Source organism: Bubalus kerabau, chromosome 6, assembly GCF_029407905.1.
Source record: "Bubalus kerabau isolate K-KA32 ecotype Philippines breed swamp buffalo chromosome 6, PCC_UOA_SB_1v2, whole genome shotgun sequence".
NCBI lineage: Eukaryota > Metazoa > Chordata > Mammalia > Artiodactyla > Bovidae > Bubalus > Bubalus kerabau.
The window spans coordinates 34,753,960-34,768,617 of NC_073629.1; the positions used below are offsets into that span (position 1 = coordinate 34,753,960).

General features: G+C 44.1%; 1 protein-coding gene across 1 annotated transcript; it reads left to right on the top strand.

Moving 5' to 3' along the window:
• The first annotated feature begins 5,675 nt into the window (after positions 1-5,675).
• Positions 5,676-14,450, top strand: GNAT2 (G protein subunit alpha transducin 2). The gene is made up of 8 exons (XM_055584829.1): positions 5,676-5,793; positions 7,484-7,526; positions 7,820-7,961; positions 8,910-9,067; positions 11,040-11,168; positions 11,400-11,529; positions 13,569-13,722; positions 14,260-14,450. Exons 1-8 carry the CDS (start codon positions 5,676-5,678, stop codon positions 14,448-14,450), a joined length of 1,065 nt encoding a protein of 354 aa, XP_055440804.1.
• Positions 14,451-14,658: the final 208 nt, after the last annotated feature.

The following is a 14,658-nucleotide window of genomic DNA, read 5'->3' on the forward strand; positions in this document are numbered from 1 at the left end:
CTACATCAACAAATTTAACAAATGATTATCTGTGAGTGGTGGAATTATGGGTTATATTTATTTTCTTCTTTATGTTTACTTGCATTTTAAAAACTGTCTACCATGCATATCCATTATTTTTATAATCAAGGAAATGGAAAGCAACAGAAGTCTAGGAAAATCTGTAATAGCCTCTACACCCCACCCACTTAATACTCTTCTGTGTTTTAACCCTAGACTAAATTGGTTTGGGAGCCTTTACGAATTTTGAGGCTGCTGCACTCTCAACAATGAATAATAAAATAAATCTAAAAAAAATTTTTTTTAAATCAAGGACCAGGTAAACCATGCAGAATGTCATCTATATTGTGCTTGCACTAAATCCATTTCTGTTGTGTCTGACTCTTTGCGACCCCATGAACTATAGCCTGCCAGGCTCCTCTGTCCATGGAATTCTCCAGGCAAGAATACTGGAGTGGGTTGCCGTGCCCTTCCTCAGGGGATCTTCCCAACCTGGGGATCAAACCCATGTCTCTTATATCTCCTGCATTGGTAGGTGGGTTCTTTACCACTAGCGCCACCTGGGAAGTCCCTGAGAAGTCATCTATATTGATATAATGCAAATTTTGACATAGTTTTATGGGGAGGTATTGTGCATTGAACCAGGTCTTTTTAGGACTCCCCCTTAATCCAGACCTACCTACCTAACCAGCCCGTAGGTGGAAAGGCAAACCAGTCCACTAGTCTCTTCCTTTCCCTCCCTAGTCCTATCTACAGCACACCCTTCACCCTGTAATCCTCCCTATTTCTAGGCCTTTTGGTATGCTGTCCCTGCTAGAAGTCTGCACTGATTACAGTTAAGCAGCATTCTCCCCACCTACACATTATCAGCAAGAATCTTGGTGGGATTTCACTGTCTATCTAGAACAGTTTGGGAAATGAAGGAGTGAGTCATTTTCTCCAACCTCTAGCTGTTTTCATGTTGGGGACCGAATGTTGTCTTTGAGCCTCTGAGATCTTCCTTAGCTTGAAACAAGCTTCCTTACCTCCTAGCCTGGAAACAAGATGGTTTCTTGAATGGCTCTCCCTGAGCCCCAGGCCTCACTGAAAATGCACTCATCTCTGAAGAACTGCTTATCTTCTTGCCTGATGCTCACTTGTGATGTCAGCCTCCTACCGAGGCCAGACCACTCTCAGCAGATGGTAGGCCTGGGAGAGAACACGGGCAGCCTCAAAGAGATCATTGGCCATGACACTTTCCCAAACCATACCTTATGCCTAGATCCTTCTAGAATCAAGCTGTTCAGCTTTTTCTCAGCTTCTATCGGAAGCCAGCCCCCCACCCAGCCACCCAGCATTGTTTATGGCAACATGCAGCAGTATCCAACCATATTTGTTTAAGTCTTCAGTGAGCTTTAGCCAAACCTTTGTCATTCAAGGCCCTTCACTGGCTAGCCTCACTTTTCCTTGTTTCATCTCCCAGCTCCTCCCTCCATGCACTTTTCACTTTTACTCCAGTTCCATCACATCAAACTTGCCAGTCTTCTCCAAGCACACTTTGTACCTCATGTCTCCATGCTTTTTCTCATGCTCTTTTTTCCTCCTCCAAGTGCCTATCCTCCATTTCTGTTGTTTTGCTTTTCTGCTGAAAGTCTATTTTATAATTTTCCTCCCTTCTTCTACTATAGAATTTATCCATCTGCCAGTGAGATGTGTGTATAATTGTCTTTCCTACCAGGAATCGAGGCTAGGTTTTAAACAGCTCTGAATTCTCCAGCATTAGCTGGAGTGTTCCTTTAACTATGTTGTTTCTCTGTGAATTTACACCATCTCTTCCTTTGGACTGTAAGGTCCTGAAGGAAGTTCCTCCTTCTTCATGGCCCTGCCCCCAAACTCCAGCTGGGTGATAAGGCTTTATCCACAATCCCTACCACTGGGTATAAGACAGATATTGAGATTTCCTCTTAACTCAGAAAGCAGGACTCAAGTGGAAAATGATTATTTTTTTTTCTTTCATTCAGAATTTGGTTATGCAAATATTCAAACAGTAAAGTCGTTGCTAAAGAAGATAAAAATTTTGTTTCAGTTATAAGGGCTATGAACTAAGACACCTGAGCTCCGGCTGATTCTAACTTGTTTATTAACATGAGGATCACTTTCTCACGCTTCAGTTCACTACCTCTAAAATGGGAATAGCACCTACATGCTTTACTGACTCCATCAGGACATTAAACCTAAATGCAATAATAAAGGAGAAGAGCCACAGGAAAGGCACAGGAGCTGAAGACAGGAGACAGGAGGCATCATGGTGGTCATGTACAGCAGCAGGTCTACACAATTAAGAGGGCAGGCGAGGTACAGGAGTTCCCATACTCAGGTCAGTAGTGGAAATTGAGAGCCCAGCAAGCTAGGAAACAAGCAGAAGCAGCACAGAAGTTTGCAGAGGTGGTAGATGAGAAAGAAAGTCAAAGTGTTAAGTCACACAGTCATGTCTGACCCTTTGCGACCCATAGACTATATCCCCCAGGCTCCTCTGTCCATGGGATTTTCCAGGCAAGAATCCTGGAGTGGGTAGCCTTTCCCTTCTCCAGGGGATTTTCCCAACCCAAGGATTGAACCCAGGTATCCTGCATTGCAGACAGATTCTTTACCATCTGAGACACCAGGGAAACCCAGATGAAAAAGGAACAAGCACAAACACATTTTCCCCATTTGTGAAACAAATTAGTGGTTCCTTTAACAATACAAGTGCGGCTGTTATTGAGCTCATCATGCAATTTGCCTGTCTTTTTTGCCCAACATTCTTTCAGTGGCTGCTTTTATGGGGCAGTGGAAATAAAGATCCCCTGGTCTGTTTACTAAGCTATATGACCTTGAACAAATTATTGATACTTAACCCTCAAGTCGCAGTTATCTGGTCTGTAATTTGGGGACAAGAGCTCTTACCTTGAAGTTAGCATGAGTTAACTGAGATGAACCATGTAAACTGTCTAGCCCAGTTCCCAGCAGTTCCTTGCTCTGAACAGTGCAGGCTGCAGCACAGCTCTGCCCTGGGTATACGTTGTCAATATTGTGGGTAGGTTAGGCAGAGCTGGTGAGGTATAATTACTAAAACTTTATAGCCAAGATTCCAAGCTGGTAACAATTTCAAAGACTCTTCTGTTTTCCCTCAGTAAGCACTTGCCAATTTCTGATTGGGAAAAGATGATCACTGTGGAAGGCACCTTGGCGGCTGCCTTCTTCTTCATCAGCCCCAAGAGTCTGGGCCCAAGGCCCAGGGCTTCTCAGATATGCAGGCAAGAAGCAGTAGAAAGGAAGATGATGATTAAGGATGGCTTCGAGTACCTGGCAGGCAAGGAGACCTAGGTTCTACCTCCCACTTTCTCAGTCTACCTGGCCACTGCTTCACAATTCCACTGTAAGAGGAATAAACAAGTTATATCCTTCAAGGTCAGTGGCTCTCCACATTGGCTGTACGTTAGAATCACCTGGGAAATGTTTAAACTCTTCATGCCTGGACTGCACTCTAGACTCATTAAATCAGTATTTTTTAAAAGGCTTTCTGGGTAAATTCCAATCTATACCAAACGCTGAGACCACTGTTCTAGATCAGGATTTTTCAAACTCTGTTAATTTAGAATACGGTTTCTCAGGCTCTGGGATTGGCATTACTACTGGAACACAGGGCTTCCCTGGTGGTTCAGTGGCAAAGAACCCTCTCCACCAATGCAGGAGATGTGAGTTCAATCCCGAAATCAGGAAGATCTGCTGGAGAAGGAAATGGCAACCCACTCCAGTATTCTTGCCTGGGAAATTCCAAGAAGAGAGGAGCTGGCAGGCTACAGTCCATGGGGACGCAAGAGAGTCAGACACAACTTAGCAACTAAACAATAACAACAACTGGAACTTATTGATTCAAAAACACACTCTTTTAAAAACATGTACGTATTAACATCTTTGAAATCAGAATGATCTTTCAATCAGTGCCATCTAATATTTGATGAAATACAGAAACAAACATCTCAGGTAATATTTATGATTTAGCCAGACTGAGGGGGAAAAAATGGTTCTCTCGTACTCCCTAGGGCAGAGCTTTCCAATCTTTAGTATCCTTACAGTCTCCTGTGATCCTGTTAAAATTCAAGTTCTGAATCGGAAGGTCTCTGCTAAGCCCTAAGATTCTGCATTTCTAAGAAGCTCCCTGGTGATGTGTGCGGGGCCTTGCACAACACTTTGGGTAGCAATATACTACAGTATGTCCCAATAAGGAGCTTCCACAGCAACTCATTTAAGTAAACTTAAATTATTGGCCTAGAGAAAGATGACCAATGGAGAGTCTTCAATATGTCTGGGAGGCAACTTTAGGATGCCACACTCTCATTTCTCCCTGGGAAGGGGCAGCTGGGATGACAGCCAGAGGAAGGGTTGCTCTGACGTTTGAGGAGCCAGAGGCTAGAAGTCTAGTTTCCAAAGAAGCACTTTGTTATGTGAGGCAACACAAACCCTCCACAATAAATACCAAGTTCACGCACCAAGTGAAGATAGGCCTCAGGTGAGTTTAATGGGTAAGCAGCCCCATTCTTGGGCTTCCCTCATAGCTCAGGTGGTAAAGAATCTGCCTGCAATGCAGGAGATCCTGGTTTGATTCCTGGGTTGGGAAGAGCCCCTGGAGAAGGAAGTGGCAACCCACGCCAATATTCTTGCCTAGAGAATCCGGTGGACAGAGGACCCTGTCAGGCTACAGTCCATGAGGTCACAAGAGTCAGACACAACTTAGCAAATAAACCACCACCATCCCCATTCTCTCTACCATATACTCATTTTCCTTCCTTTTTTCATCCATCAAACCATCATGGAGGATCCACAAATAAACCACAAGATCTGAAGTATTCAAAGATGAATCAGATTTGGTACCTGACCTCCAAGGGGAGGAATTCGGTCTGGGGAAACCCATTTGTAAAACCGATAATAATGAAGTGATTAACTGGTAATAACAGGAGGATGTAAAAAGAGACAAGCCAACATAAAGGAATGCTAATAGCTTCCTAGTGCAGCAGCCACTGGAGGAGCTGGAGGGAACATTTCTAATCTTTCCAAAAAAGGGCAAACCCTTAAACAGATTCCTTGCCAGGAACCGGCCTGCTATGATGGAAGCAGTGCTTTGATGCCTTGAAACCATGAACTCTGGAGTCACAACATGGGGAGAGCTTCCTCTGCACCTCTAATCTCTAGCTCTATGCAAGTGTATCTAGGAAAAGACTTTTAGGAGATCGGCCCTTCCAAAGTATGGAGCCAACCATTATCTTACTCCAGAGAGTTCCAGTATCTGCATCCCAACCTCCTGTGTCAGAATCCAGGACATCATGTCCCTAGTTACGGAAACACTTGAGTCTTTGCCCTTTGTCATACTGAGCTCTTAATTGGTTTAGCCCATCACACCACTAGATATAAAGGCTACAATCCCTAGACTTAAGTAGGTCTGCGGCTGGGATAGGGAGTCTCAGGCAAGACAGGCAGGGTGCCACACAGCACCTGCTCTTTCACCCAGCTCCCTACAGACTGGCTTTTTAGAAGGACTAAGAAACTGATACTCGATCCCAATTTATTTTTCCTTATCTTCCCATCTCTCAGATAGGAAACCCTGGAGGAGAAGCTTAAGGGCTGGAGGAAGCTGCCGAGGAGGAGACGGATGAAAGATGGGGAGTGGAGCCAGTGCCGAGGACAAAGAACTGGCCAAGAGGTCCAAAGAGCTAGAAAAGAAGCTGCAGGAGGATGCTGACAAGGAAGCCAAGACCGTCAAGCTGCTATTGCTGGGTGAGCGAGATGGGACGATGAGCCAGAGGAGAAGGTACTGCTCCTTCCCGCTTATCCTGCATGGTAGGTGGGTTCTAGCCTGCCATGTGGGGAGGAGGGATGGAAGGTTATTTGTCCTTTCCCCATGCAGTCTCAGGCTAGGGGATCAGGAGCTCTAGGGCTGAGCACAGCCACCCCAAGATGTTCTACCAAAGTTGCTCTGGAATCATTTTGCTCTTCCTTGAACCAGGAACAGTGCAAGGGCCAGGGTGGACCCACCCATCTCCAAATCTACCAAACCTAACACCTAACAGCTTAGCAACTACCATGAACTCTGGGCTCGAAGACACTTAACTAAGTCTGCAGTCAGAGAACTCTGAGTCAATGAACTCAAAGGATAGAGAAGTTCTACCATATAGTTAGTGTTATGTAGACTCAGGAATATGACTTTTACCGGTTCCTTCTCCTTGCTTTCAGTAAAAAAAGAAATCTTTAAAAACGTTAGAAGTGGGGAGCCCTGAGTGGGAAGGAATGGAGTCTTTACAGAAGTCCTTTCCTGGCTTTCTATTCCATGATTGCCTCTAAAGCCCCTGCCAGATGGGAGGCTCAGGAGCTTGATGAGCTCCTAAGCAGATCACAGGTTTGTGCTGAAAAAAGAAAAGCACCCCAGTCAGTCAGAAACTGATCATGGCTGTAAAGAGAACTAAGACAACAGAGTTTGGGAAACCTGGCCTAGAAAAAGCCCTAGTGGTAGTAGAGATAGGCGAGCTGGAGCAGCTAAGATCTTTATAGCAGAAGACTGGCTGGCTGGGTGTCCAAGCCCACGAGGTGCCTGGGAACTAGAGCCCCAAGCTAAGGCGCCTCCTTTTCCTCAGCTGATCTGTGGCACAGCACTAAGGACACAGTGAAAAGCACACCTCTCTAAGTAGACTCAAGGAGCCCAGGAGGCTACCAAGGGGAAAGAGACGGCAAGGCCACTGAGCGAGCTTTTAAGCCTAAGCAGCTTTCTTCTACATTCAGGATAAGAAGCTTAGAGGAACCAAGCACAGGATAAGTGGTGGAGTGGGGATGGGGGGGCGGGGGCGGGTATTTAGGCATCAGGGATAGTATAGACTGGGGGAGAGGGTTGAAGGGTATGCAGTTTTTGATGGAGGGAGAGTGAAGTGTGAATGAGGATATAAGAACATTTTAATCAGTAAGGGAAATAGCAAGATAATAAAAAGTGTTTCAGTGAAGTGATTGAGTTCTCCACAATCCTGCTCCAAGATCACTCCTGAGAAAAAACAGGCAAAGCAAAACTGTGTTGAAGGAATTTCCCTGAATCTATCAGTGGTTCTCAACAAGGTTTTGCACACCTGCACCCCTACTGCAACACATCTGGAAACGTCGAGAGCATTTCTGGTGGTTACAACTGGAAGAGTGGAATGCTACTGGGCTCTAGTGGGTATTGGCCAAGGGGCATGGGACAGCCCTCCACAGAAAACTCATCCACTCAAAATGTCGACAATGCAGATGCTAAGAAACTCTCCTCCGATCCCAGATCAAATGGCCTGAGCTCAAGGCTGGTACAAACTGAGGTAGTCAGCATCCCTGTATGTTCTCCCCTAAAAAGGCTCCCAAGTGCGCAGTGGCTTAGACTTCTCACAGGCCATCTACTGGAGGGTTGGGGAGAACTGGTGGAAATCTGAAGCATAAGCATTTCTCCCTGCAGGTGCTGGGGAGTCAGGAAAGAGCACTATCGTCAAACAGATGAAGTGAGTAGGAACAAAGCCCCACAGGACTGAGGTAGGGTGAAGTCAGTGGAATCAGTAGAGGTCGAGGATAAAGGGCTCTTTAAAGCTTTTAGGAACCCAGATGTAAAGAATATAAAGGACCTTATTCCCAATGTCCCTTATCTTCATGCCCCGTGTCCCTCACTCTCTACTCTGGGACAGCAGTATGAATAGAGAGATTGAGTTCTTATAATCCTTTAAATCCCCCCCAATTCACAATCCCTTAGGTCTGGTTATTCAGGTCCAACTAATGGCTGGGTGTCTTCCCCTTGCAGGATTATTCATCAGGATGGCTATTCGCCAGAAGAATGCCTGGAGTACAAGGCCATCATCTACGGCAATGTGCTGCAATCCATCTTGGCTATCATCCGGGCCATGCCCACACTGGGCATTGACTATGCTGAAGCGAGCTGTGTGGTACGTGGTCAATGGTATATGGTTAAGAGTGGAAAGAAAGGCTAATGAGGAGAAGAAACAAACCAGTGGCCAACAAGCTATGAGAAAACGTGCATCAGAAAAAGGTTTATGTCACAAAAATCCCACTTGAAAAATGTGCAAGTGCTAGTCCCTCAGTCGTGACCAACTCTTTGCAACCCCATGGACTATAGCCCACCAGGCTTCTCTCTCATGGGATTTTCCAGGCAAGAATACTGTAGTGGGTTGCCATTCCCTTCTCCAGATCTTCCCAACCCAGGGATTGAACCTCAGTCTCCTGCATTGGCAAGCAGATTCTTTACCATCTGAGCCACTAGGGAAGCTCATTTGCTGAGCTTCAAATCTTTACTTCAGCCCTAGCAAAGCATGCAGTTCTTACCTTAGTAAGTGTTCATTAAAAAATCTGCTCTCAGCTTCCTCTGCCTTTTTGTCTTATTTTACCATTTAAATTGCTCCCCTCAGGTTCTATGCCTTGAGTGTGGAACTTTCATAAGCTAAATCCCTAGTTCAAGTATTATCGTTTTCCTAGATTTGAATAATTGAAGAAACAGAGAGGTTGAGTTCCTGTCTGCCATCTTGTCCACTTCATGGTCAGTCTGGTCTTTAAACCAATCTCCCTGAGGCAGAGGACCCACATTTCCTGGCAGGACCCCCACATTTGGACTAAGGATGGAAGATGAAAACACCTCAGAGGAAGCCGCTGGGATCTCTGCTATCCACCAGACATCCCAGGGCCGGATGAACTGCCACCCTCCACATCGCAGAAGCACCCTCAGAAACTCATCAGTGTGTTTACTTAGAATCTTTGTCGAACACCGCCTCCACCTGAGGCTTTGACAGAATGCAAAATGCTTTCCTTTCAGAATTCCCAAAAGCCTCCTGGAACGTCATTACTCCCATGTAATTCTGATCCTGGTTTCTGCCTTACAGGATAACGGGCGACAGCTCAACAACCTGGCTGACTCCATTGAAGAGGGCACCATGCCTCCTGAGCTAGTGGAGGTTATCAGAAAGTTGTGGAAGGATGGTGGGGTGCAAGCCTGCTTTGACAGAGCTGCAGAGTACCAGCTCAATGACTCAGCATCTTAGTAAGACTCTGACTGGGGGCAGGGTGGGATGAAGTGTCAGCAACATTCTGGGAGAAATCTCAGCCAGTTGAAATTTTCTGGCCCTGAAAAATGGAGACCCAAGGACTGAATTCAGCCTGTATATCTGTCTTGTTAGGCTTTGAACAGTGTTTTACTATGCTCTGAATTTAATGCCTTTGAGACCTCTGCCCCAGTTCCCTTCACTCTGTATTTATTGCTTTAACACTGGTCCACTGCAGCCTACAAAGCTGAAGACTCAAAATCCAAAACAGAGATGCTCTGTTAACAGCCTCAGTCCCTGTCTTAAGTCAAACACAGAGCCTCTTCTTTCAGAATCATGAATACTAATACAGTCCTACAGTTCTGCCATATACTCCTTTAGGAGACATGATTCATGATGGCCCTTTCAGTGCAACACAGGGTCTACTTAAGTCACTAACCTAAACTCTCCTTCACCCCTAGTATCTTATGTCAGGGTGCCCAAGGACACAAACTGCCACGGCAAAGGTCAGGGGTCAGAGAGCACCAACTCTGCAAAGCTGCTTCCAAAATATAAGGTATACAGAGTATCAAACCTACACAGACAGCACGGTCTCACAGACGGGCATAAGCTTCAGCATCAAAAAGACCCGGATTTAGCCACTGTTCTATCACCTGGTCTAATAATAAAGTTATCATTTACTGTCCCTGCAGCCCTCACTCAGGCCTAGACACTGCTCAGTGCATTAGGTACATCTTCTCATTTAATCTGCACAATATATCTTCATGGTAGATAGTAGTTTTTATCAGTCCCATTTATAGAGGAAAAAAACTGACGTTCAGAGAAATAAATTAACTTACCCAAAGTCACACAGATAAATGGCAGAGGCTAGGATTTAAATCTAGGTCTATTTGACCACAGAGTTGAAGGTTTTTTACAATACACCCACAATGCCTCTTGTCCTGGACCAGTTATTTAACTTTTCTGGATCTTTCCTTCATCTGGAAAATGGGATATGAAACCTGAAGGTTTATGAGGTTAAATGAGAACTTAAATGTGAAAAGCCCTGGCATATAAAAAAAAATCTTTACTTTTCTTCTTTCTCTGTCATCTCACTTCATATATGTCTTTTTTTTTTTAAACTTTTAATGGTAACTGTCAAACATATACAAAACAAGAATACAATCAATCACTTGGCTTCAGCAGTCACCAACTGATGCCGACTTGTTTCATTTTATATCCATTCCCCACTGGATTATTTAGAAGTAAACTCAGATATACCATTTCATCCTAAAAATTTCATTATGTATCTCTAAAAATATATTCCTAAAAAAAAGTCACATCATTATCACACCTAAATATTTAGTAAGTCCTTAATGTCATCAAATATCCAAGTCAATGTTCATTCAACTTTCTTCAGTTATCTCAAATGTTTTCCCTTCACCTTGATATACAACGTCTATGCATTGCACTGGTTCATGTCTCATGTGTTTCTGAAATCCCTTTTAATCTACTCCTGCTTCCTGATAGAACTTTTGACACCCATTTAAACCAGCAGCTCCCAAGGACCAGTTTCATGGAAGTAATTTTTCCACAGACCTAGGGCACAGGGGGAGATGGTTTCAGGATGATTCAAGTACATTACATTTATTATGTACTTTATTTCTATAATTATTACACCAGCTCCACCTCAGATCAGGCATTAGATCCCAGAGGTTGGGGACCCCTGATTTAAACCACCAAGTCTCATTCAAAAGTCTAGAAAACTTTGCAGTCAGATGAAACGTAAGGAAAAGTTATCTGATGACCTAACTTCCTTTTGTAAGGATACATGAAAAGGGTTTGAAGTAAACACTCCTAGATTTAATAATACAGATTCTGGTGCTGGTTCTATCACCATATTACAGTTATATGCCTTTGGGTAACACTCTTCACCTTTCTTGACTTCGGCTGTGGAAAATTTAATATCAATTGACAACCCCTTTTCTCCAGCTACCTGAATCAATTAGACCGAATTACGGCCCCTGACTACCTCCCTAATGAGCAAGATGTGCTACGATCCAGAGTCAAAACCACAGGCATCATTGAGACTAAGTTTTCTGTCAAGGACTTAAACTTCAGGTGAGTACACTGTTCCCTCAGAACATGTCAGATACCCCAAAGGGGGCATAGGAATGCTTCTTGGCCTTCACTAAAGCCCAGTCTGAACTACTACTACTTCCCCCCCTTTCCTCTCCACTTCCCATCTTACTGCTAACTGGCCCCAAGATGGCCATCTCTCTGGGGTAAACACCAAGTGCATGTGGGTCATACATTGGGTATACATTTAAGAACAGGTGTTTTTTCTCTCAGGATGTTTGATGTGGGAGGGCAGAGATCAGAGAGAAAGAAATGGATCCACTGCTTTGAGGGAGTCACCTGCATCATTTTCTGTGCAGCCCTCAGTGCCTATGATATGGTGCTGGTGGAAGATGACGAAGTGGTGAGTGACTTTTGCACCAAGCAGCCTTGATAAATCGATCCCCCATGACCCTTCCTCTAAGCTTTGTGTCACTCCAATGGCCCAACCTGGGTGATCTCCGCTAACAATAATAGTTGAGCAGTCTTCTAGCAATCGATGTCTCAGGCAAATAATTCTAGAAATACTTCTCCTGCAGGTTCTAGGTTAGCCCTTTAGAGGTCCAGATTTACTGAGAGCTTGGTCTCAGATGAGACATCCAAGTACTACTTGGGACATCAAACAGTTCATCAAAGAAACTGAGTACTAGACAGATAAGTGATCATTAACTTGGCAAAGCAAGAGTTACACTTAGTACTCTTGCAGGCTGCCTATGGAAGTGAAGGAGGTGAAAATGACAGAGCAGAACAGTGTATGATGTGCATCTTTATGCAACTTGATAGAAGGGTTGAACTAGTAAACTCACTTGGAAGCCTAAATATATACTACGTGTCAACAGGACTAGAGAGAGACTGGCAAACCAGGTTTCTCACATGTCACTTAAATTGGCAGCTGGAGAACTACCTGAGAGTGGTTCTCTTGAGCCTACAGAGTTTTACAAGACAGAAGCTCTGTAGAATACTGTCAGCCCATCCAGGTAGCATCCGAGTTTTAGACTGCTGCTGCTGCTAAGTCGCTTCAGTCCTGTCCGACTCTGTGTGACCCCATAGACGGCAGCCCACCAGGCTCCCCCGTCCCTGGGATTCTCCAGCCAAGAACAGTGGAGTGGGTTGCCATTTCCTTCTCCAATGCATGAAAGTGAAAAGTGAAAGTGAAATCGCTCAGTCGTGTCCGACTCTTAGCGACCCCATGGACTGCAGCCCACCAGGCTCCTCGACAGAGGATGTCAAAGGCATGGAAAACCCCAAATTCACATAAACATCTGCTCCACAAATGGAGGCCCACAGGGAACTGACAGAAGACAAAGCTTCTACCCTCTGACCCCCTGCTCCAGTTCTTCTGCCTTCTCCTTAGTGCCTCAGGTTCACATTACAGCACTCTGAATATCCTCTAGCCAAAATGTCTTAGAGAGCCATTCATTTTCCAAGAACTCTTCTGTCCTTAACCTTAAAGTTTACAAGGTCTTAAAGGATTTTGTAGGAGTGTTAGCAATGAGCGAAGGTTACAAATTATATTTGTTTTATCAGGTGAAAAGATTGAGCCCAAGTCAGCTAAGAGCACATTGCAAGACCCTAAAGTCCTGCTCCCTAAAAAAAGGCTGCTTTGGGGGCACTGGGTAACCTCTGGACTCCGCAGATTACAGCACTACTTCTCACTCATTCCAAGTGGCGATCAGAAAAGGAAACAAGGCAGAAGTGCTTGTGGTGTGGCACTGGAGAATTTTTTAGCCCTTACCATTTGGCACTAGGGCCAAATAATCCCTATTATATTCCTACCCAAACTGAGATCTAGGACTGTCTAACAGAAACCTATCAAAATCATCCTGGAGATGGAAGTGGACACATGTTAACTGGCACCCAGTTTCAACCCTGAATCAGCAGCCTTTAAGGATATCAAAGTCCTTAACTGTGCCCTGGCTGCCAAAGATTTCCAAAACATTTACTGTACACCGATATGCCAGCTACTATCATGGACACTTAGAGAAAGAAATGGCAACCCACTCCAGTATTCTTACCTGGGAAATCCCATGGACAGAGGAGCCTGGAGGGCTACAGTCAATCGGGTTGCAAAGAGTCAGACATGACTTAGTGACTAAACAACATCATCACCATGGACACTACAAACACACGATCTCATTTAACTTTCATAATAATCCTATGAAATAGGGAAACAGAAACTCAGAAAAGCTCAGTAATTTCCTCCAAATCATACAGCTGATACAAAGATCAGAAGGAAGTCAGATCTCTTTGGATCTACTCTACCACACTAAATGGAGATAAGCTGTTCCCTATCTTTCCTTTTACATTTGGAATGCACGTCTCTTCAAGGAGAGCAACAACAGGAAGCAAACAGGTATGCCATAAACCCAATCTGATATTTCTGATGGTATTTCCTCTCACTAGAATCGTATGCATGAGTCACTGCACCTGTTCAACAGCATATGTAACCACAAGTTCTTTGCGGCCACTTCCATTGTCCTCTTTCTCAACAAGAAGGATCTCTTTGAGGAAAAAATCAAGAAAGTCCATCTCAGCATTTGTTTTCCAGAGTATGATGGTAAGTGCCAAAGGCTAGAGACAATTCTTTCATAGTAATGATAGGCAATTGCCTCATTTCCTATACCAAGAAGTTCCTATACTAAGGAACTTGTCTTTAAGGAGTAGTAAGTCTAACTCCTTTGCTTTGCTGAGTTGATGATCCCTTATCTCTTTAATATTGTCTTATGTGTTTTATGATGTCCAAGAGGTATTTGGATGTCTAACCTGAGAAACTTGAGTATTCAGTTAGAGGTTTAAATTCAGATATCTCTGGAATACAGCAGACATTAAATGCAGATGAACTGCTGATTATTCAAACGATACCTGCCAGAAATCAAAGGTGTCTAAAGAGACAGAGACACCTCTCTCCTCAATTCCTTTGCTCAAGTGTGAAACACTGGAGTGCAAGAGAGGAGAGGACCCACCCTCCAAAACTAAACCCCCAACCACAACTGTCTAACACATTTTGAGGATCAAATCAGTCACTTAAAAAGTAAGGGAGCAACTAAGAAAGCCTAATTTATCCCACTTCTTTACTATTTTTCTGGAAAACCAGGGAACAACTCTTATGAGGATGCAGGGAATTATATCAAGAGTCAGTTCCTTGACCTCAACATGAGAAAAGATGTCAAAGAAATCTACAGTCACATGACCTGTGCTACAGATACACAGAATGTCAAATTTGTATTTGATGCAGTTACAGATATTATCATCAAAGAAAACCTCAAGGACTGCGGACTCTTCTAGTTCTCACCATTCCTCAAGTATGTTCTATAAACAGGCTCCGAATCTCGTTAATTTTAAGCAGAAAATTTAAGGTCAATATATTATGACAAGAAGAATGAATCCATCCTCCCTTGGAGATGGAGTATGTATGATTGCAACTGTGTCTCATTTGTTCTTTTAAAAGCGGGATAGCTAGCACAGTTTAAAGAATGCAGGACCAGGAAATCAG